The 22,676-nt window shown below is 49.7% G+C and overlaps 10 protein-coding genes across 10 annotated transcripts; 6 read left to right on the forward strand and 4 right to left on the reverse strand.

The window, feature by feature from the left end:
- Window positions 1–722: 722 nt before the first annotated feature.
- N7506_012261 (uncharacterized protein) lies at window positions 723–1,363 on the reverse strand (the record flags this gene model as incomplete). Its single annotated transcript, XM_056961552.1, has 3 exons — window positions 723–770; window positions 826–1,311; window positions 1,355–1,363. 3 exons carry the CDS (start codon window positions 1,361–1,363, stop codon window positions 723–725), a joined length of 543 nt encoding a protein of 180 aa, XP_056806086.1.
- Window positions 1,364–2,320: 957 nt separating this feature from the next.
- On the forward strand, window positions 2,321–3,953 carry faeB-2 (putative feruloyl esterase; the record flags this gene model as incomplete). Its single annotated transcript, XM_056961553.1, has 2 exons — window positions 2,321–2,657; window positions 2,710–3,953. 2 exons carry the CDS (start codon window positions 2,321–2,323, stop codon window positions 3,951–3,953), a joined length of 1,581 nt encoding a protein of 526 aa, XP_056806087.1.
- Window positions 3,954–4,416: 463 nt separating this feature from the next.
- Window positions 4,417–5,733, forward strand: N7506_012263 (uncharacterized protein; the record flags this gene model as incomplete). Its single annotated transcript, XM_056961554.1, has 2 exons — window positions 4,417–4,950; window positions 5,008–5,733. 2 exons carry the CDS (start codon window positions 4,417–4,419, stop codon window positions 5,731–5,733), a joined length of 1,260 nt encoding a protein of 419 aa, XP_056806088.1.
- A 546-nt stretch (window positions 5,734–6,279) lies between these two features.
- Window positions 6,280–6,630, forward strand: N7506_012264 (uncharacterized protein; the record flags this gene model as incomplete). The annotated part of the gene is made up of 1 exon (XM_056961555.1): window positions 6,280–6,630. One exon carries the CDS (start codon window positions 6,280–6,282, stop codon window positions 6,628–6,630), a length of 351 nt encoding a protein of 116 aa, XP_056806089.1.
- A 1,204-nt stretch (window positions 6,631–7,834) lies between these two features.
- Window positions 7,835–8,589, forward strand: N7506_012265 (uncharacterized protein; the record flags this gene model as incomplete). The annotated part of the gene is made up of 2 exons (XM_056961556.1): window positions 7,835–8,298; window positions 8,376–8,589. The coding sequence occupies 2 exons, from the start codon at window positions 7,835–7,837 to the stop codon at window positions 8,587–8,589; spliced, it is 678 nt and encodes a 225-aa protein (XP_056806090.1).
- Window positions 8,590–8,990: 401 nt separating this feature from the next.
- On the reverse strand, window positions 8,991–10,687 carry N7506_012266 (cytochrome P450; the record flags this gene model as incomplete). The annotated part of the gene is made up of 4 exons (XM_056961557.1): window positions 8,991–9,415; window positions 9,464–10,007; window positions 10,056–10,528; window positions 10,582–10,687. The coding sequence occupies 4 exons, from the start codon at window positions 10,685–10,687 to the stop codon at window positions 8,991–8,993; spliced, it is 1,548 nt and encodes a 515-aa protein (XP_056806091.1).
- Window positions 10,688–11,662: 975 nt separating this feature from the next.
- N7506_012267 (CRAL-TRIO domain-containing protein) lies at window positions 11,663–13,135 on the reverse strand (the record flags this gene model as incomplete). The annotated part of the gene is made up of 1 exon (XM_056961558.1): window positions 11,663–13,135. One exon carries the CDS (start codon window positions 13,133–13,135, stop codon window positions 11,663–11,665), a length of 1,473 nt encoding a protein of 490 aa, XP_056806092.1.
- Window positions 13,136–14,306: 1,171 nt separating this feature from the next.
- N7506_012268 (uncharacterized protein) lies at window positions 14,307–15,068 on the forward strand (the record flags this gene model as incomplete). Its single annotated transcript, XM_056961559.1, has 3 exons — window positions 14,307–14,559; window positions 14,657–14,828; window positions 14,882–15,068. 3 exons carry the CDS (start codon window positions 14,307–14,309, stop codon window positions 15,066–15,068), a joined length of 612 nt encoding a protein of 203 aa, XP_056806093.1.
- A 2,318-nt stretch (window positions 15,069–17,386) lies between these two features.
- Window positions 17,387–17,614, forward strand: N7506_012269 (uncharacterized protein; the record flags this gene model as incomplete). The annotated part of the gene is made up of 1 exon (XM_056961560.1): window positions 17,387–17,614. One exon carries the CDS (start codon window positions 17,387–17,389, stop codon window positions 17,612–17,614), a length of 228 nt encoding a protein of 75 aa, XP_056806094.1.
- Window positions 17,615–18,629: 1,015 nt separating this feature from the next.
- On the reverse strand, window positions 18,630–22,119 carry N7506_012270 (uncharacterized protein; the record flags this gene model as incomplete). The annotated part of the gene is made up of 5 exons (XM_056961561.1): window positions 18,630–19,153; window positions 19,226–19,534; window positions 19,602–21,027; window positions 21,283–21,612; window positions 21,661–22,119. The coding sequence occupies 5 exons, from the start codon at window positions 22,117–22,119 to the stop codon at window positions 18,630–18,632; spliced, it is 3,048 nt and encodes a 1,015-aa protein (XP_056806095.1).
- Between the last annotated feature and the right edge of the window lie 557 nt (window positions 22,120–22,676).

A 22,676-nucleotide genomic window follows, 5' to 3' on the forward strand; every position in this document is an offset into this window, starting at 1 on the left:
GGGGAAGTCGGCGGGGAAGGCGGCGAACGGCGGAGATGCGGAGATGCGCCAAGATTGTTTTCGGAGAATAAACAAACATCTCACAATATCTCCAAGGTCATACTGTTGAACACTTGAGGTCATTTCAACCCTGCTTTTGCCAGCACAGGTCCACCGAGTTGAGATATGCCACAAATATGGAAGTGATCCAGACAAATGATGCATTTAGAAACATCGATGGCAAAATGACACTTTCCTATATCCAGGTCTTTGTTCGGCAAGATGGCATATTATATTCCGGAAAATGGACGGATCAGTTGAATTCGCCAAAGGCGCTAGATGATCTCCAGGAGCTCAAACAAATTCCAACTGAAGACAAGGGTTCGGAAGTGAAAAGCACTCGGTCAGCGATCTATATAAAAACACCCAGTCTCCTCGCGTATACCGAGAGAAATCTTGAAAAGCAGATCGCTCGCGAAATTGATATATACGAGGTTCTTCGCAAGAACCCCCATCCGAATCTTGCGGTCAACTATGGCTATCAGGATACCCACGGTCGAGTTTCTGGACTATGTTTCAAACGATATACGTCAACGCCAAGTGGATCAGCTGGGGCGATTGTTGTTATGTTCACCCAGAATCCACTTCATCTTCTCTAATTACAATAGCCAACTTGAAATGGGCATGGCCCCCGAGGTCCCAAAAGACAGTCGTACTAGTTCGCATTTATGGAGGCCCTTGGATCAATAATATTTAGTATATGGAGGAAGACCCTGTGCCTGGTCCTCTTGCTGGAAGAAAGTATTAGTCTGATAGTAATAGTCCAAGGATAGGAGATAGACAAACCAGAAGCTCTCCAAAACTTTTAACAAGCTCGGTTTCATATTCGCAATATGCCCTCTCGCGGGTACCCATGCTGGGAAAAGTGGTCGCGACATCGAAATCAATCCACACAATTCTACCACCAGACACGACTAGCATATTCTTCGGATAAATATCATGGTGATGAACAAAGGCCTGGTGGATCTCTTGTATGCCGCGGATCGCATCTCGAAAGAGGTCTTCAGAGTAATTTACACAATTCAGTTTCTCTGCGTCCGCCAAGTACTCAAGGAAGATCGCCCTTGGTTGAAAATCATCGTTGACGAAACGTTCAAGTGGAGGCTGGAAAGCGGCTGGGTCATTTCGATCAATGTAGCCATCCAATGCCGGCACGAACCCACGATCGCATACGCCAGATTTGCGGAGGTTCTGATAGGCATTCAATTCACAGCGGAACCGGTTTAGATCTCGGCCTTTCTTGGAATACCCTGGGTTGCCGTTGTCATGGAACTGAAGAGTTAATCCCGTCCTTGGAAGCAGACGCTGGGCTCACCAGCTTCATCGCATAGGTCTCTTCCGCGAGCTGTATCTCATATATTGTCGCGGAGGGCGAAGAGCTGATCTCCCTTCTGATCACAATATCCGAAGGTTCTATATCCAAACGGAATATGCTTGATGAATGCGTGGCTAGCGATTGGGCTATATTGAGATGAGAGGGACTAAAGTACGGTATAGCAGGAGATAACACAGAGACATGAGGTACTTCATTTCGTAGAAGTCATGCGAGGGGAGATTCAATCGCCCCGCAATCTTTGGACGCCGTCCATCGTATATGTTCAAGACTTGTGATCAACAAGCAGGGATATTTTGTGCGATTTCTTGATTTGAAAGCGTCGAGGTATTCGAGACAGTCATCTCATGTAACAATACACGTTCACGGGTATTGTGAAATGCCGACCTCAACAGCCCGACGCAAGAAGAATCCACATTTGTGGGGATCCCCGGATTTCCCCTCATTTTCTCCCTTCACAGCATCTCCGGTGTTTGGGAATTACGATTGCCAAGATTTACCGTTGTTTTAATGAGTCCCTGGGTTAGGGCACTATGTTGACAGGCTGAATGTGAGGATTTTTGTTCCCAATTGTAGGCAATTCGAATATAATGCTCATCCACTGATGATCTATACAGATCTTCGCCTCTCTATTGTATACTGTACAGCATAATTGTCCTTGCATGTGAGTCGGTTGCGCGTCGAATTAATAAGAACCAGTCACCAGCCAGCAAAGGATTCCAATCTGGTGGAGCCGGCACAACTTCGGAAATTGAGGCATTTAAGGATCGTCAACGCCGATCCCGGGAGTCGTCCAAGGTTGAATCGCAGTCGGATTTGCCGGTACACGCCCATGTTTCTCTCTGTTCGGTACGGTATGATGTCGACAATGGGACCGCGGTATCCACCGAGGATGTTATTTAGTGTCGTCAATCTGCAACTCGTCATTCATCCATCTCTTTTTCCGCGATGACTCGCCTTGCTCTATTTCCCCTGTTGGCCTTGGCTTCCCTGACCTTGGCTGACCAGGATGCGTTTCAAACAAAATGCGCAAACTTCGGCGACCAGATTGATATCCCCAATGTCAAGGTAAACTTTGCCGAGTATATCGCTGGAAATACCAATGTGTCTTTGGCAGACAACCCGCCTAGCTGTGGGTACTCGACCCAGGCAGTCTCCGCGGATTTATGCCGAGTAGCCATGGCCGTGGCAACCTCCAACAGTAGCGAGATCACCTTAGAAGCTTGGTTCCCCCGAGAATACAAGGGTCGTTTCCTGAGCACAGGAAATGGTGGCGTCTCTGGCTGTAAGTGCCCTTCTTAAAGCTTCCATGTAGCCAATCGGTGACTGTTGAGCAGGCATTCAGTATTACGACCTCGCCTATACGGCGCAATTGGGCTTCGCAGCGGTCGGAGCTAACAATGGACACAACGGGACTTCAGGAAAGCCCTTTTACCGTCACCCTGAAGTTGTCAAGGATTATGCATACCGATCTGTTCACACCGGAGTGGTCGTGGGCAAGGAGCTCACTAAGCAATTCTACGACGAGGGCTTCGACAAGAGCTACTATCTTGGATGCTCAACCGGTGGCCGTCAAGGATGGAAGTCTATCCAGAAATACCCCAATGACTTTGACGGTGTCGTTGCAGGCGCACCTGCCATCAACCTGATCGGCCTATTCTCATGGAGCGCACACTTCTACCCCATCACCGGTCCTCCATCTTCCGAGACATTCCTGTCGACCGATGAATGGAAGATCGTACACGATGAGATTCTCCGTCAATGCGACTCGATCGATGGTGCAAAGGACGGGATCATTGAGGATCCAGATCTCTGCCGCCCCGTCTTGGAGACCCTGACCTGCGATCCCAGCGCCTCAAACAAGACGAGATGTCTCAGCAGCGCACAAGTCAACACTGCCCAACAAGTCCTTTCTCCCTTCTATGGAATCAATGGCACATTGCTGTACCCGCGCATGCAACCTGGCTCCGAGATCCTCGCCGCGCCAATCATGTACAGCGGTACCCCATTCCAGTACAGCCAGGACTGGTTCCGCTACGTGGTCTACAACGATCCATCCTGGAGCGGTGCAAACTTCACTGTCAAAGATGCTGCCGTCGCCTTCGCTCAGAACCCTTACAACATCCAGACTTGGGATGGTGATATCTCCCCCTTCAAGAAGGCTGGCGGTAAGGTTTTGCATTACCATGGACTTCAGGATCAGCTCATCAGCTCCGAGGATTCCAAGTGGTACTATTCCCACGTTTCCAAGACTATGAAGCTGCCTCCTTCCAAATTGGACGAGTTCTATCGCTTCTTCCAGATTAGCGGTATGGGCCACTGTGGTGGTGGTGACGGCGCCTATGGAATTGGACAAGGCTTGAAAACGTACGGCGGTGATGACCCAGAGGATAACGTGCTTATGGCGATGGTCCAGTGGGTTGAGGAGGGCAAGGCTCCCGAGACGGTTCGCGGGGCCAAATTCTCCAATGGCCCTGGCTCCAAGGTTGAATACAAGCGCAAGCACTGCCGCTGGCCTCGACGCAATGTTTTCAAGGGTCCTGGCAACTATACCGATGAGAACGCCTGGCAGTGCATTTAACCTAGGCCCGAGTGTCGGTCTTCATGTGTATATAGAAATTTGCTAGAAATATCCATGCAACGTCTGATCCCATGAGATATCATAATAGCAATGTGTTAAAGAACATGCAGAACCAGTACGGCACGTATGCCATATTCAATAGGAGAAACAACACTCCACGACGAAAGAGTGAGGGATAACTGGCAGAAAACAAGCGGTAATAGACCGCCTAGACAAGAGGTCTCGCCTCGAGACGCGGATGTCGACTTGTGCGACTGTGTATTCATCATTTACATTGTATCTCATATAAACCCCGTGAACCTCATCATCTCTCAACGGGCATCCCACGTTCCACTCATTCGCGCACGGTTCACCCTCCGTCGCCCTCGAAGCTGCCCCTCCGTCCGCGTACACACCGCGTCCATCCCGCGCCCACACCCTTTGTTCACCGGTCAGCAGTAAATATATAGTACCCAATTTGAGAATGGCGGACCCGGAGATGGATCAATTCGCGCAGACTCGCGGTGGCGACGACCTATTCGACGACGAGATCATTCCTGTCTCTGCGGAGGACCAGCGGACGCAAACCGAGGTCATTGCCCATGAGCCGGAGCCCGAGACTCCGGATGTACATATCCCAGAAACTGTGACTGCCCCTGCGACTTCGACTTCGACCGCCACCGCGACCGCGACTGCCGAAAAGTCTACTTCACGTGGAGACGCTCCGCAGCGGGGCCGTGGCGGAGAAAGAGGCCGGGGTCGGCGAAACCGGGGCAAAGGACGTGGAGGACGGGAGGCAGATCAGGGGCGATCGGAGAGCTCTTCTCGCAAGAAGAAGCCATCTAATTCCCCCGCGGTCAATGCGCGCGATGCCAGCCCCATGCCTGACAAGACCGATGAGTCTACCGAACAGCCTGCCGCAGAGGAAGGGAACGGCGAAGAAGGGGCAGTTGGCGCCGATGCTCAACGTGTGCCTGCCGTTCGTGGGGATCGAAGTGCGACTGGAGGTTTGAGAAAGGTATGAAAAGAAGTCTTCTAAGAACACCACAAGACCTTCATGCTAACTGTTGCATAGCCAAAACTCACGGAAGAGGAACTATCTAAGCGCATTGCCGCCGCTAAAGAGAACGCTATTAAGAAGGCAGCTGCTCATGCGCGCGCTGAAGCCGACCAGGCGTCCTTCGTGGAGCGCGAGCAGGAAGCGGCGAAGAAACGCCGTGAGGAGCTCGCGCATCGCCGTGTAATGGATACCGAGCGCGAGAAGAACAGACAGCGGAAGCTGAAAGCCCAAACTGGACGTGAATGGGACTCGCAGAAACGAGAGGAAGATTATAATCCCCGGGGCGGTGGCAGCCAGTTCCGGCGCGGTATGCATGGTGGTGTCTCTGGCGTTGCGCGACACGACGTTGAAGAAAACCGTACCGATGGTGCTGCCGATCAGGCTGGTGGCCAGCGGGGCCGTGGTCGAGGTGGACGAGGAGGTCGTGGTCGGGGGTCTCCGCGCGCTGCACCGGTGGAACGATCGGGGAATAAGGGACTTTCTGGAAGTATGTGGGCGGATAGTCCTGCTCAACCGGTTGTTGACGACAAGGACGAGTTCCCGGCTCTTCCGGAGGGCCCCAAGAAGACTGAGAATAAGCCTGAGACCAAGGTCGAGACCAAGACTGAGCCCAAAGCCGAACCCAAAGCTGAGTCGCAGCCTGCCCCGGCACCGACCAAGCCAGTGCCATCTCTGGACACTCTGGATTCGACCTTTTCCCCCATCACGGGCAGCTGGGCGGATCAATTTGACGATGAATGATGATGGATGGTTGAACTTGGAGACAGATGTACTATTCTGTTGGCCCTTTTCAGCTCGTTACGATTTTCTTTTCTTTTTGCACTGCTCATATATGACACGAAACCCCGGCCTACCTTTTTGAATTTTGACACAATCGGCTTCAGTCGCTGATACCAGAGCCTTTTCCGTACTGCATATCAAAATACATAAAGATGATGCAGCTCACGTACCTTTCCCTGGTCAGCGTTGAATGTTGGGGATCGTGAGATGTTGCCATGTAAAACGTTTGAAATGTGCCCCCATCGCATTCGGATTGCGGTCCCTCACGCAACGACAAGCACCCTAAAGCACCAGCAAACAAATGGCATGCGGACTTGAATAGCTCCCTTGTGTAATTCTTTCTGCTATCGCCCAACTTCACATCCTCTTCAAAGGTCATCACACATTAGCCACCCCGGCACAAACCATCAAAAGTAAGTCCCCTGCCAGTCAAGCCAGGACATCATTCGACAAGACTAAGACACACCTGCATAGAATCCACCGCTTCAGACTCTCAAGTGACCCACCATGGCATCACGCAACGACCTCGCACCTACCGGACGTCCTGCCAAGGACGACCCTCCATCCAACAAGCCCTCCGCTACCGAGGAGGCCAAGACCGAGAGGCATGTAACATTCAGTCCTCCCCCACGTCGTCCTCATGATGCGACACGCAAGGACACCGAGGCTCCAACAATCTTGCCCAAGTCTCCCGCCGTCACCAAGCGTACCCTTGGCCACACTGCTGGCTCTGGTCCGGAATTCGAACGGGTTAAGGCTGAGTGGCGTAACTATCTGGCTGAGGAACAAGCCTTCATGGACCAGAAGACTCGCGAGGCGTTGATGACGGCTATCGCTCGGAACAATGCTCGACACTAAGCACCTGTGAATGGGAGGTCGGCATACACATGCTGTTTCGTTTTTCTTTTTGGTTCATCATACATTGGGTTGGTGTGGTTGCTTTCTGAGGCTATGGTGTTTTTTTGGTGGGAGGAGTCTTTAGTTCTGCAGAGCGTGCAGTCCTAGTCAGGATTTTCAATGGATCAACTTCTAAACTATTTTGTGGTGTCTTGAGGAGGTAGAGTAGAAACTTCCAGCCTTGTCCAGCAGCAGATTAGGGCTTTCTTTGTGTTGATGAATCGCAGGCGAGAGATAGTATATAGCCATATTAAGTAGGAAATTCTGAATCTTTGTTGAATTTCCATTGAATTCCAGGAGGGCGAGGAGGACCATTTGCATTCAACTGCTTGGACTGCTGCTGACAGTACCTGGCGTCATGGCCCCTAAAAGCCCCCGTAGTGAAGCCCTCAGAGCCGCCAAGCTCTGCCAATCCTCACTTCCCCAGGTCTGTCGCACTCTGAGACTGCCCTGGTGATCACTCGTCCACATATTTTTCGAGTTGAACCCGAGAGTTCTGATTGAGTGTCTTCATAATTCTCAGTTCTCTATTGCCATGGCAGGCTCAGTGGTAGCTGTTTGTCGTGACCTTGATCTCTCCAGCCTCCAACCCCCGGTCCCCAACCCCGGTCGATGACAGCATGGGTAACAGACCATCCAACCAGGCACTGTCCCTCAAATCAGCGAGGCGCGGACAGCGCAGAAAATGCAGAAACAGGAAACGCTTAGACCAAGCAGCAACGAGTGCTGTTTGGTCAGATAACGCTTTCTCCCAACTAATGGAAACACAGCCACAGGCCATCACAGTCGAAGCCCAGGTTTTAGCCCCTTCTTCACATAAGCAGCTTCAAGGCACACACCGTTCCAGCCAGATACTGTGAAGAGAGTGATTTCTGATCTGGTGCCTGCGCCACGATTGGATGTACCTCTGTACATCGCCAATCACAGCTCCCTATGGCGTCGAGTGACTGGAAAATTCTGTCAGGACCATGTCCTCCCTCACAAGGCACCCAGGTAAAGTCATCATGAACCTATGGCTCTGAAAGAACAGACCCGAGCAGAATAAATAAGCTTGTCACGCCCATCATTTCCCCGCAATCTCGCAGTCCATTTCATCCTCTCGCCTTCTACATGAGACACTATGTGCCTTTGAGATCTACCGCTACTGCGACGCACGATCTATCAAATGACGAACCATCTTGAGCATGATGGCTTGGCTGAGTTTGCCAACGACTCGGAGATGATCCAGTGGGATCCAAGCCTCGATTTCTTCCATTTTGTCGGGGATCAGTTCTCTTCGCTGGATGATGATCCCTCCTATGGAGCTTTCCAACAAGTCCCATCACCTTCGATGTCGCCGCTTCCCCTTCCCCTCGCATACGTACCTCAAGCCATGACGGCCCCCGCGACCCCGGCTCCACCAACTCCTGCCTCGTTCAAACCTTTGCCGAAGGTGTCGGGAGATCCATACGAGAATCTCTCCACTGTGGATGACGGTGCTTCCGAAGCTCCATTGTCCGAGCATACTGGAGCTCCGTGCGGAAGCACTCAATCCGTGATGTCATCCACAGGAGATGAGCGTGAAACCGTCAACAGCCACGAAGACAACGAACGGCACGCATCCCACGGGAGGGTTTCCATGGGCGTAAAGTAAGTCATCTTTGCTCTGTGCCCACCTTTTCATTTTTCATGTGGCGGAATACCCCTCTAACGGCATACACACACAGGTCGCGTGCCAGCTCGAACGCGTTCAAATGCCGATGGGAGCGCTGCGAGTACTCCGGTGGATTCTCGGGTGCAGCAGCTCTCCTTCGGCACGTCAAGACAAAGCACATCTGTCCGAATACCTTTGAATGCCCTGATGAGCAGTGCTTTAGATCTTTCAATAGAAAGGACAACTTGGTTGCTCATATGCGGAATGTGCACCGGGGAGGTGCTTGAGAAGCTGTCATATATTATTTTTGTCTACATACTAAAAGTTGGTTTTCATTGGTTAGAGCTCGTCGGCGTGGGAGAAATCTCAAAAGTTATTTTGCTACTTAGGTATAATAAAAGTTATTGGAGGTTATAACTCATCTCTGGATCTTGTGGTGTGTCTGTTGTTCTTTCACAACCTTGGAGACATATATTTTGTAGGCTTAGTCGATGCAGGTGAGATCTTCTGCCAGTACCTGGAAACCTTGGAAGATCACCCCGTTCGAAGTCTCATTTTCAAGATCTACTTGAGTGCCTTTACACCTATTCTCAAAGATAGGAACAAATCATTTGCATCGTTCGGTTAAATATTTACCAAGAAAGACAAAATACGCACAAGAATTATTCGGGACTCGGAAGCAGCCCAATCAGTTCTGAGCAGGTGTCAGGGAAACCATCGTTCCATTCGCACTCGACAGGGTCAACTTGAGTTCCTCAACCCAAGGATTCGGGTCCCGACTCTCGATCTTCTCAAACTCCTGCATAAGTCTCACGGTCGTATAACCAGCCTCGGTCAATGCAAATTGCTGTCCAATGCAGATTCTCGGCCCGCCGTTGAAGGGCAGGTAAGCCCAGCTAGGTCTGATCTTCTCCCATCGCTCGGGTCGGAATTCATGGGCGTCGGCACCAAATATTTCAGGATCGCGGTGCATTGTGTATAGACTAAACATGACTTGTTCTCCCTTTGCGACGAAGACTGGGGACTTTCCATCTGGGCCACCGCCCACTGGCAGGTAGGTATCCTTGATGGCCTCTCGTTGATTGAATGGCACAATAGGGTAGAGTCGCAGAGCTATGACATGGTCAGTTGATAAGGGAAAGTGGGATGAGAATCACGTACCCTCGTTAAAGGTCCAAGACATGTAGGTCAAGGACTTCATTTCTTCAAATGATGGTTTCCGTCCGTTCAAGGTGATGATCTCGGCTCGCAGCTTGTTCCAGATATCCGGTCGTCTAGCCAGGATGAAGAAGGTGATACTCAGTAGATTGGCGGTGGTGTCACGACCAGCAATGAGAATACTCAAGAGCTGATCAGTAATCTCCGTCCGGTCGAGTGTTTGTTTTGACAACTCATAGGAAAACACGTATTGGTTATCTGTTAGCTCCTTGATCTTCGGATCGACTTTCTGACCGCTGTTCACTGCAACCCGGTAGTCGATGGCCTTTTGCACGAATCTGTTGATGTAGTTTCGCAGACTCTTTCCTGCCTCTGAGTAATTTCGGTTTCGGTAGAACATTCCCAACGCTCCAAGTCTAAATCGAGTCGCGGTTCCTTCTGTGGCGGTGTTGAACCAATCTGCGAACAATGCGGCCTCTCCAGCGTTGTCGTTCCGCAGGGAGTGGACGGATTCTCCAAATAAAAATTCACTAGCGGTATCGAGGGTCTTTTCATCATGAGTGTGGTTCAAAAATTGTAGGGACCGAGCTCTTACCTGACGCAAAAACAGATCTTGTAACTCAACCGTCGACCCATCACGAGGTATCTTCTTCAGGACATCCGAGACATGACTCTCATACATTTGAGTATTGGTAATTTGAACACGCGAGAAGTTGGGACGAAGGAGTGCCCTTGAATGCTCCCACTTCTTCCCATCGACTGTGAAAATTCCCTCGCCAAATACTGGACGTAAGGAGCTCTTTCGATAAGTCCCAATAGAGAAATCTTTGAATTTCAACGCGAGGATTGCTTGGACGTTTTTAGCCTCGACTGTGAATGTTGTCGTGCTGCCAGCCAGTCGAGCTTTGAATGTAGGTCCGTAGTTTCCATGCCAGCTGCGAAGAAGTTCTACGAAGTGATTATTCTTCGCTGCGTTGACCATCTCCATGATCATGCCGATACCGAACAGACCATGACACACCGAGTGCGTGGGCTCCTGGCAGCCGTTCTGGCGAGCGAAGTTCCATCCTGTTTCGAGGTTATCATCTCTCTCTTTAAATAAACCAAGGAGGTTCACATACTTTGAATGCTTTGAGTGACCTTGAATGCACAGAAGATGAACACAGCAGCCCCGGCCGCAAGCCCGTAGAACGGAACATGGGTGATATTCCACGGTACGGGCGCCATGATTTAGTAAAATATAATGTAGTTATTCTCCGAAATTGTGGCTCGACCGTAGACAGGTGGGCGATTTTCGTCGATATTTGTACTCTGGGTGTCACGTACTTTGACCATCCAATGGCAAAGACACAGTTGCACATCACTACACATTGTGTCCGCGGGGTAGATCTATGAATGGCCCATTCTCAGAACAACTGCGCCCCGATGCAGTCCTATGCAATCAAGATGCATGGATTGACCATCGAGACAGGCATCCAAGTGTGACCGGAGCTGGGTTGCCACGTTGGGATTAGATCACAGTGCACGACATCTCGCTAAGAAGGATATCTCAAAAGCAGAGGATTTGACTGGCTTGACGTCAGTGGATGAGACGAGCCTTGCAGAGGAGATGGGGTTAGTATGTGGGACTTGGCCCGCTTTGATGCATTAGCTACACGGGAGCGCACCATTCGGCCTACTTGGGCAGTGATTGTCGCGGAGAATTTCTTGTGACCTGGGAATGAATGCGTCACTGAATTGACTAAGTCTAGCAGGCTGCATGCTACATTATTCATGTATGAGCGTTTATGAAGGCGTATGCAACAATGACATTATTCGGGCGATGTACAGACAAGGGTATGAGGTTAGGCTATGCATGTTATGCATAACCGTTGGCAAGAAGCAGGAATTGCAAAGTCGAGACCATCTAAGAATTAGACTAGCGTGTGGAGCTGCCCCATCTTTTGAACAATGTCCGGAGCACGGTAAGACTTGTTGGTGGACAGGGAATATTCCAATTCATTCGGCCATATTTGGCCAGAGACGAGATGGAACGCCTTAGCGAGCACGGTTCCTGGACTTTGGAAAATTGTAAATTCGCTGCGCGTGATGGATGGTCTGAGGACGGGTGAAGAGCAGGGTTTATATCAAATCTAACTGCAGACTAGTGCACCCCAACCCCATCGGGTGGTGAAGGCATAAGCCTGACGCCGGCCCTGCGACTTATGCAGCCACTGGCGGAACGTGTGTTTCACTGATAGCATCCACCTCCACCATTTGCTTTTCATTGACCCCACCCGAGATCTTGGAGCTCTTGGAACTTTTGACACTTTGGAAACTTGCAGAACTCTTGGAACTCCTAGCACTCTCGGGCCTAGTGGCGGGGTAGAAGTCCACTGCCCCATCTCCCTTGATGACCCCAGTCCGGTCGAGAATAGTACGGGCCCGCACGTAAGGATCAAGATCCCAGTAATTTCTCCGGAGATCCTCAATGACCTCGTTTCTGGTGTGCAAAGAGTTCGGCTCCGAACCCGCCATCCACTCGACAGTCAGGCTGAACAGCTCATCGCCAAGCTTTTCTCGCTCGGCGAGAATGACGTCTCGAGCGGCGGTGTCTTTCAATTTCTCATTCTCATCGGGACTGGGGCCGATGTACTCATAGTCCCAGTCCTCTTCGCCACCGAGCTCTTTCAGGATGCGCTCCCGGGGGATGATCTCCTCAAGGGCAGTGGCGCCGGTCATGAAGTGGACCTTGGCGGCAACTACCGGATCGAGGATCCCTTGGATGATCTTCCACATACCCGCGAAGATCCACGGGGCGTTGTAATAGATCATCGCTCCAAGAGACTCCGGGTAATTCTTCTGGAAACAGTCGATGATAAACTTGATTGGGGGGAATTCCCAATTGCTGACGGTATAGGAAGTCATATCAAATACAATCACAAGACTGTCTACAGGCGCGACCTGGAGAAGACGCACAGTCTCAATACAATGCACCACGTAGTCGTTGAGTGCCTTTTGAGATTGAGCGCCTGGTTCGTGGAGTCGCACTCGGACTATACAGATAGGTCGATTCCATCGATCACACCCATGGAAGAAATGTTTCCCACTGGTGAGCTGAAGTGTGAAATCATCTCTATATTCCTTCTCCGTCGGGGTTGCAGAGCTTTGGGATTTCTCCGCTGCATACCCCTCGCCTTTCAGCAACACCTCTTTGTCCACCTGGTATTCATTGACGCGCCAGTTGAGAGCCGCGACGAATTTGATCCAGGCCTTGGGTACGTTCCACTTCTCGGCTCGGAGGAATCGCAGAAGGAGGGCGTCGGGGTGATCCTGTTTGAGAGAGGCTAAAAATGCAAATCGAAGCCTGCGGCCGGGAAACTTCAGAAGCAGCGATTGGACGGTTTTGATCTCGGCTGGGCCCGCATCTAATGCCTTCAGGCTGGTAAGCAGATTGATGGGAATGGCGGATGTTTCTTCTTCCGACGGCTGGGCTGGCGACCGGGCGAGGGAAAAGAGTCTTCGATGTCCTTTCGCTTTGCTGTTGGACTTTGCTTTCTCGGCGGCGCCTTTAGGGGCTGGTAGGGTCGCGTCCCAGGACTGGATCAAGATTCTCCAGAACTCGCGAAGCTTTTCCTCCTCGGGCGCTGTGAGCTTTCCTAAATAACCGCTCTTGGGATCAAGGGTGGATGTCATGATGGACACTGTATTCCGTACTCCGTATGGTGGGAAATGAAGAACTAAATTCACCGTAGACACAATATTTATAAAAACTTTTCTTTGTTTGCTTTTCAGGGGCAAGGTTAAGCATTTCGCATCTTTCTTCACAGGACCGAAATGCCGAGTAGCATATGAGCTCGCGTCAATGGACTGTCATTCCAACATTATGCAGGTCCATGTGATAGTTCCCTACGCTAACGCATTCATCCCGTCCCCGAGGGCTGAGCTGAAAGAAGAGGGGTAGCCTGTGCACTTCCCCTCTCGACTCGCATTCAAAGATCCGAATGAACTTTCAGGGTGAGGTTTGGGCTCTCGTGATTATAGATTTGAAGATCCATATCGAAGTACGCAGTACGGAGGATACCGCCCTTCATTCAATACCTTCGCAGATCGGCGCTAGGACCGGGCGGGGAAACCAATGTATAGGTTCGATATGCAAATGCGATGCAACGCAAGGGGAGAATCTGTCGAGTGCGAAGGTGTATAGCGCCCAAGGAGTCAAAACTGGGTTGGACACCTGATGCTGCCTGAAGCTGCTGTCCTTCCAGAGGCAAAAATACGATACGTGAAATACGATGACACCCTGGTGATAAACACTGTGCACCTCCGTATTCTTTTTCTTGGAGACCCAAAGTGAGAATATCTCTCATAGATATCGCAGTAACCAACCTCTCCTTTTGCTCTTCTTCCTGACAGAGTACTCTCGTGGGGGTTGGTCCTATTTCCATCGCTGTCCTGATCAGTGTAGCATTGGGAGCCGCGGTCGCGTTGTTGACGTGGTCCGAATGAGGAAGGGCAGTTGGAGAACGGAGTAGATGGTCTTCTCGCGCTCTCACTTCTCTCTCTTTTTCGCTCTCCTGCTACTCTTTCCTGGGCTTGTGATCTCTGCAAATCGATAATGCCCGGGCGCTGATGATTTTGAACTTTTCTCACAGCCAGACACGAGCAATGAACATTGATTGGGCGCCTCGTGCGGTGTCGGCTTTGACAAAATTAAGAAGCCGCCCAGCTCATGGTTTCTATTCACATTTTTCGGCTCTCGTTCCAGCGCCATTTTTGTCATCACCAACCTCTGTTACCCTTCCTTTCCGCGGTGTTCGCACAATCACAAGTCCCTCGGGGCAAAACACAAAACCGAATCCTGATCATGAGCATTTCTTTCGTTACACGAGTGGACGATGGCTATGGAATGAAAAACAGCAGTGAGCTTCAAAGCCTTGCGGCGAAAGCTGTTGGTTCAGACCGCTGCATCTCCATGACGAAGCTGGCCGAGGGCGGATATAACAGAGTCTTCCGATTGACCATGAATGATAAAAAGAAAGTGCTGGCTCGTATACCAAACCCAAATGCCGGTCCAGCATTTAAATTCGACCGCTTCCGAAGTCGCTACTATGGAGCTTGTAAGTTGATCTCAAAACTAATCAGTGAAACGACCGGTTAGCTCAAGTTCAATACAGGCTCGAGATTTCCTTCAAATTCCCGTGCCTCGAGTATTAGATTGGGGTGCCACGTCGGACAACGCCGTTGGCTCTAAATATATTATTATGGAAGAAGCATCTGGATCACAGCTTGAACTTGTATGGGACCAGCCGAGTCCAGACAAAAAGCTTTCCATCATGAGGGAGATAGTGACTATCGAGTCGAAGATGCTTGCAGTATCGTTTTCTCAGTGTGTTCATTTGCTCATTCCCGGATGCGTGCGAAATTTGATAGTCTCGTCAGCTTTGGCAGCATATATTTTGCGAGTGATGCAGTGGAAAGCGCAGTTCCAGCCTTCCTGACCAGTGAAGCTTCCTCCGAGCTCAAAAACCAAGTCAACAAGAAGTTCAGTATTGGGCCTACTGTGGACCGGGGATTTTGGAACAAGGAACGCTCGTCGATGCAGATCTCGCAGGGTCCATGTAAGTAGTTCCATGCGCCTCTCTGTGATTGTTTTGCTAATTCTTTTAAGGGTGAACGCCTCAAGAATATGCGCTGTGTGTTGGCTGGCGTGAATTAGAGTGGATCAAAAACTTTGCGGTTTCGAAACCACCCAGCGAAGTCACTCTGATTTCTTCAGCCTAGAACAGTCCACAGGCGCATTTGCAACTGTTGGAAAGGTATCTTCAAGTGGCTGCGGCTCTTGTGGATATTGATCCCGTCCTTACCCGCCCTACATTGTGGCACGGTGATCTTCATTCATCTAATATTTTTTGTGGATGATGGCCACGTAACAGCCATCATTGATTGGCAAGGCTCGTGGGCAGGTCCCCTCTTTCTTCAATCCCAACCCTCTCCGCTCGTGGACTACCAAGGCGGCATTTTACTTCAACGACCAGACAATTTTGACGCTCTGGGGCCTGAGCAGCAAGCTGATATCAAGCAAAAGATATTCAAACCGACCCTATATCAGCTCTATCTACTGGAGACCAAAGAACGCAACCCCCTTCTTGCCAAAGCTTTCCACCTCGCTCATGGGAAGACAAGGCGTCTTCCCATGGAATTTGCCGGAAACACATGGGATGATGATATAGTCCCTTTCCGTGAGGCACTTATCAATGTTGAAAGGTATTTATGTCACTTGTTATCTTTTTCTATTTTCAGACAGTATCGAATTGATTATTTTAGACATTGGCAAGAACTTGGCATCGGAGGGCAATGTCCCTATCACTTCACACAGGATGAACTAAATTCCCACTCCATTGATTCCGAAGGTTGGAATGAGGTCGAGGACTTTTTTCAAAGTATAGATGGTCTTGTCAAACGAGATGGGTGGACGCATCAAGATACGTTCGAGGCTGCTTTTAACTTCTTTTCAGAACTTCGAGAACAAGGCCTAAAGCACATGAGAGGTGAAGAACAGAGAGCTTTGGACAGGCAGACTGATTGGGCCAGAAAGAAAAGCTGATTCTGGTCCTGCGGGAAGTCACAAACGTCACGTGTCATTGAAGGGAGTTTTTATTACGCTTCATACTAACATACTTTGACTCTGTATCGAAAATCACGCTCAGATCATGAATAATCTCGTAAAAACTTCAATCTTGTGCTTCGGATCTCAAGCTTGTATCAAAGCTGGGCGTAACGATAAAATGATAAGTAACTGGCACTAACGCCCTCATACTCGTCTACATCCAGTCGAGAATGGAGAGTTAGTAAGAAAATGATAAATCCTGTGTTTTTCATTGACAGGAAACATATGCCATTCATGCTAGAGAGAAAGGAATCATCCGGCGAGGTATGATCAATCTCGTTCTCAGACAATCTCCCCAAAGCAACATCACACATGCTTTATCACTGTCGTATCTGTTTGGCCTAGAGCTCTTGGCGTAACCTGCTCTCGACGACGTGGCCATGAAGCAGTTTGATCAAACTGCATGTTTTAGCGCCATTTTAGCGGCTTCATAAACTGATGAGCTTCGAGGGCCAAATTGCTTCCTGAGCATATAAATTAAGAAGTTCCCCGCGCTACGGAGTGGCTTGGAACAAATCATGGCCCATGAAGTATCAGGTTCCAAGGTTTTCAACATACCTTCCTTTCTTATATCTCATTTGAAGTTATATAAGGTATAATCCCATAGATCTTATAAGCGCCGCACCCGGGCTTGTGATATGACATGTTTTAGTGCTGATATCTTGCGATTATCCCCAATGTTGATGTGGACGTGGCCTACATCCATTGGAGCGGATGAGCCGCAGTCTAGACAGGTGAATTGCCCCGCTCTGTTACGACGACAGGGAACTGGAGGGGGCCAACACCTTGGCAAGACACACGAGTTATAATTGTTCCTCAATTCCCGACACATAGCCTCTGACGAGTTGTGGGTGTGCGATAGTATGATTTGTTTTTCGACGTTTTCATACATAGCTCATAACGCAGTGCCAAGACGATACATAGCCACGTTTCGCTGGGCTTTACCCAATGAGGAGCCGTATGCCACCTGATTTAGCTGGCGGCTCGGTCGGTTGAGCCAGTTCAGGCAAAATTGATGCTGACTGTTATATACAAAAGATCTGGTTCCGCTATCATGGGACTAGCACGGAGTGGTTGCTCTGGACCCTTGTTCCCACCATCAAGTCAGCCTTGTCACTTGTGCTGATGCGGGGTCGGAGCTGAGGTGCTCTTATGGAAGAACCCAAAGGAGAATACCTACGGAGTATAAGTAAGAGCGTTGCTCTCGCGGGAAACTTACTACCGAGCTTCATGTTATACCAACTCCATTGATATTTTATCAACACCGAAATTCCATCATGAGTCGCGAGCAAATTTTCCCCAGCACCCAGCCTCGGGAGAGCGCCCTTCAATATGTGACCAACAATGGGCAATACACTCTTCGAGTCAACGAATTCCTTCCTGCCGCCAGACCAAGTGGCCAGGAGGCGTACAGCTCCTTCGTGACTAATCACCGAGCACCTGATGTACGCATCCACATTTTCGCCAGAGAAATTCTTACTCGCATTCTGATGACTCGTGACTAGGGAACTCTTCAGTTCGCACCTGCCATCAAAGGTATCAGAGGTCAGGTTATCCAGACGGGTCAGTCGTTTACCATACGGGATGACTTCGACTTTGCCAACCCATCTGCAAACGGAAAGGGTTATCATGTCAATGTACAGCTGGGAATGGCGACTCGGGCATATACCTCCGGACAATATAGCCCAGCGCAGTATTATGACCGGGTGAGCATGACAGGAGAGAGACTGCATATCGATGGGCCTCGGGATGCTGCCTCGTGGTATACGCAGGGGTATTCCCAAGCATCATGATGGGCCTCAAAATGCTGGCTTGTGGCATACACAGCGGAATTTGGGATGAGTGGTCCGCATGGGAGGTTGGTGCTGTGGCTGAACTCTTTGTAGACTGTGTCTATCTCAAATGGTCGTGCAACTGGAATGAATCGGAGCATTATGTGTCGCAGCTCATTCATCTTGTGAAAAGTGCGAGAGTGTCTGGTCATCGACCAGTAAATCCATAAGAAGCACACTCGTGCAAATGTATCCAAGAAAAACTGTGAAGACTGGCAACACATTGCGAAAGGGAAAAACTACCATATGCGTCACTACAGGCCATTCTTGCCACGCGGCCGATCATCTAGTAGAGTGTTTCCATTATCTCCTGTTTGTGAAAGGATGTCTTTTGGCCAACTTCATGCCACAGGGATGATTATTTCATACATAGCTGTTCTAGGGTGCTACATGTGAGTAACACACTACTTCTTCCGAAGTTCATATCTCTCCAGGATGCGAGGCCTACGTAGCATTTGTCACCCGACACCTTTGATTCAACGAGAGTGGCAAGTGAAGCGAAGTTGACGGCCTAGGAGAGTTCTAGCAAATTGACTGTTCTGCGGATTTAGAGTCGCTTGAATAGGTGAAAATCTTTAGGTGTCGTGCTCAGGAGTCGTGCCCAACCACTCTACGAAGAGGCACTCAAGCATCGTCGAGCAAAGCCAGGGACAGAGGAAAGAATAGTCTCGGTATTTACCAAGAGTACCTATGTCTCAAACTCGGAGGTCCAGCACTCGGACAATGTATCTCCATGCCTCCGCATCAATCGTCGCAGCGTCACCCCACACGTCTGCGAGCCACCAATAGTGACGTCCAAAGACATGAGACCTTTCATCAAGATATCGATTTGACGATCCCAGATACCATCAGGCACAAGAACTTCCCGATGAGATTCTGCTAAGCCACTGTGTGCTGTCAGGGTGGATTGGGAATCTATGACGCTTTCAATGGCTTTTTCAAGCGCGGTCACAGCTAAACTTGGTGTGACGTGGTAAACCGTGATTGGGACCTCGGCACCCAGGCCGTTTCGCAGATTGAACATCTCTTCAGCGGGCAATTTCTGCACAGATTCAACTACCTTGGCCACGACAGACGCTGCATGGTCTTGGTACTTGCGAATGACGGGGCTAATACGCTGTGTGGTCATTTCATTGAGGTTGGTAGCAGTGGCACTTTGGAAAACATCGACCAGGAGGAAGATCCCGAGGCTCCAAAACATCGTATGAGATACTAACCCACCGCTCATTAGTATGCTGAAAAGGTTGATTGGCAATGTATCATATAGATGAACATAGAACTAACCGATGGAGATTCTGGGGCAAGTAGAGAGGTGTTCAAAGTTTCTCACACAATGAGAGATGAAGGATTGGTACGTTTCGTTGAATTCGTCAATTGTACTTATCCCCATGTTGATAGCATCGATGGTGGACTGGGATGGGTCGGAGACAATACCAAGCGACAGGGTAATGCTTTCTTTGATATTGATTATCTTCCTCCAGATATAAAATGTCTCGGCGCTCACTTTCCGGAAGATGGATTGAATGTTCGCGTCCAGCTCGAGAATGTTGCGGCAAGTAGCCCAGTCTGCTATAGACTCCTTATTAGGAGGAGCTATTCGCTTTTAGCATTTCAATGAGATATATACAAGGTCAGAAGAAACTTCGATGGTTTCACTTACTCCTTGTAGGACCCCATTGATCGGGAAGTATTGATTTGTGGTCCAGCGACAATGCCGCACCTGTATCACGAATATACCCAGCCCACCGAATAATGCTCAAGCTTGCCTCGGCGAGAGAACCATAAGTTGAAGATGGACCAAGCTCAATGCAATAATTTGTAACGAGTTGATCCAAACAACACAATTGATTCAAACCATCGTGGAGAAAATTGTTCGACACGAGGCCTTCAGTATCAATAATCTTCGTTGGCGTCACAATCCCGACGAAAGTGAGGGTTGCAAGGATCATTCGAAATGAGCGAGTTTTGTGTGCATGTGCATCCAGGAGGAGGGATCTTGCGCGAACCCATGCATCGACGAATGAATCCAACGCATTCTCTTCTGCCCGCCGTTCGTCGTTGTTGCCCTCCTCAAACAAAGGATTCGAACTAGGGAGCCACTGCATCGAGAATGCTCGAAGCACCGCCTTCAAAGTTTCGTCGGACCTCTTTCGAGCAGCTGTGCTGAGTCGGTTGCCATAAAAGTCACCGAAATGATCAAGGAAGCGAACACTCCCAAGTAAAGATATTTGTTGCGCCGTTTCATCCTGTAACGGTGTTGAATCGACATGACCCAATGGGCTTGCGTTTGACTCTGTACTCGGAAGAGCAAGGGCAGATCCATTCAAGCTACTCGATGTGCTCTCTCCTATCCGGTAGCGATTTTTCGAAGGATAGAGGTTGCAATCATACTCAAGAAACCTCGACGCAGAGGATGTTGCAATTGCCTCGTAGATTCGCGTCAAGCGGTCGCCAAGGATCTTAGCATCTATGCCGCTATTCAACAAGTAGATCGGGCTGTTGAAGGAAACCCCGAACTTAGGAATGGACTGAAATGACCGACAATTCTCAATCTTCGGAAAGCTGGTTGAATGAAGACTGAGCTCATTGTCGATGCTGCCAGACGTCGGTGTGTGTCGGGGAGACATATCCGTTGCCGAAGTGAATGAGTGGAGGCCATTGGTGGAACATGTATTATCGCCCTCGAGATGATTGTCAAAATCAAGAGTCAGCCAGGTTGAAAGTATGTCCTGGTCAATCACCAAAGTGGGGTCAAATTGATCGGCTGGAATGGTGATACCTGCTGGGGGCGAAGTCACCAGGGTACAACCATCTTCTGGAATTGTTCTGCCTGTAGCATTGTGTTGATGTTTTCTTCTTTTATTTGAGTTTGGAGTCAAGTTAGACTTGGAGTCGGCAAATTCAAATGTACATTGGTGTCCTAGGCGTGTGCAATTCTCGCATGCAGAAACGCCATCTGTACTCGGTGACACGACGCAACGTCGCTTTGACCGCCTGCATGGGTCGCAACTCGCATTTTGGCGTCGTGGGGGTTTGTTTGTTTGATGTAACGCCTTAAGAGATCTGAAATCCCCCGGCATTCCGCACTTACATGATGGTCAAGTAGGTTGAGGTTGGGAAGAAAGGTCCCTTATGGTGGTGGATTGGTTTATCCGATCCGACCCGAAATTGAAACCTGCAATATCAGGCCGAACATGCACCTGAAAAAAAGCGGTTACTCCGTACGTTCCTGTTGCATCTACCTTACTCTATTCGTGAATTTACAGATGATCGGACTTTCTCATAGAAAATGTCTTCCTAAGGTCTTTTTAATTTGTCCTAGCCAATTTCTCTATCTAGACCTTCTCTCCAGATGCCCTTCTAACACAGTCAACAATGAATTGCGGCTTGCTCATCCAAGGAGAGTGGCCTTCATCACACTCTTCCACGTCGAAACAACCTTCGCCCTGTGCAATCATTCGTCGCTGATACGGGAGGCGTAGTGCGAAGTCGTTCTTGCACACAATGTAGGTGCTCGGAATCTCACGGTACGCGGTATACGTCACAGGGACAGAGAGCGGACCAGCTGGGAAAGTCCCTAGAAGCTCCACGGCTCTCTCGATATCTTTCGGGTCGCACCTGTTGTACAGGATCATGTGGACATTGTCTTTGGGTAGCTTCAGAGCCCCTTCCTGGTAATTGTCAGCTAGATATACATGCTAAAAGCGCGCCTTGCATACCGCGGTGATTTCCATCCCTCCAAATTTGGCTTCCAGCTCCTGGCGTTGTTTCTCAAGTTCTTCCTCCTCTGGGGTCTGAGGAGTCAATTGTCCAATGTGGCTCTGGCCTTTGGGCAATGCCATTGAGCACATGTAGATCAGCCTGATGATTCCTCCCTGCAAGCCTTGTGCGGCTCGTTCCTTCTTTCCCAGACCTTTGGCAGCTTCGGACATGGCAATGCCACCAAATGAGTGGGCTAGGACGACAACATCCTTGCCAGAATCCAGCCTTTCCATGATCACCTGTCGCACAGCTTGCGCGTCCTGATCCCAGCTTGGCAGGGGAGGGCTGGAGTCCACTGAAGGCATCGTCACACCAACTGCTTCATAATTAACCTTTGCGAGATCATCGATAAGGCCTTGAAAATGGGCAGGTCTGTGCCATGCGCCTGGCACAATCACGATTGACGGATTCGACATCGTTGAATTGGTAGGTGGGCTGTGCTTTTGATAAATTGAAGTAATGTATTAGACAATACACCAGATCTCCATTCAAATCCAGCGGTTAAATAGCAGCGCTGCGGTTCCTGGCCATCGGAGCCGCGCCAAAGTGGGTCTGCATCGGAGCCGCAGTGCGTGACGATGTTTAATTGGTGGGTCCGTCCCGGCCATCCCATAGCTAAAATGTCATCTGCCGAAGTTTCTACTTGCTAGAATTCTCCATTGTATAGAAACATACAGCCCAATCAAATACTCCGATCTGTAGATAGAGCCCTGTAAACCTTCCAGGGGTTTCTTGGGTATCGTTGACTGCTGCGATGGCGTGCCGCAGTTCCACGGTCTTTAAGAGGCCTTTCGGCATAGGTAATCCAAAAAAACTCTTTGCGTGCGAGATCCCGCAGTTCTGGCTGTTGGTCTTCTATTCGTGACAATGCATCGCTGTAGGTTTCGTCGTACCCTGAAGTTTGTGGTTTGCTGGTTTACGATCTTGCTGATATTTTCCCCAATGTGGGAGTGAGTGAAAGAGCTGAGAAAGC

This window comes from Penicillium brevicompactum (assembly GCF_028827555.1).
Source record: "Penicillium brevicompactum strain IBT 35665 chromosome Unknown utg000009l_segment0_segment0, whole genome shotgun sequence".
Classification (NCBI taxonomy): domain Eukaryota; kingdom Fungi; phylum Ascomycota; class Eurotiomycetes; order Eurotiales; family Aspergillaceae; genus Penicillium; species Penicillium brevicompactum.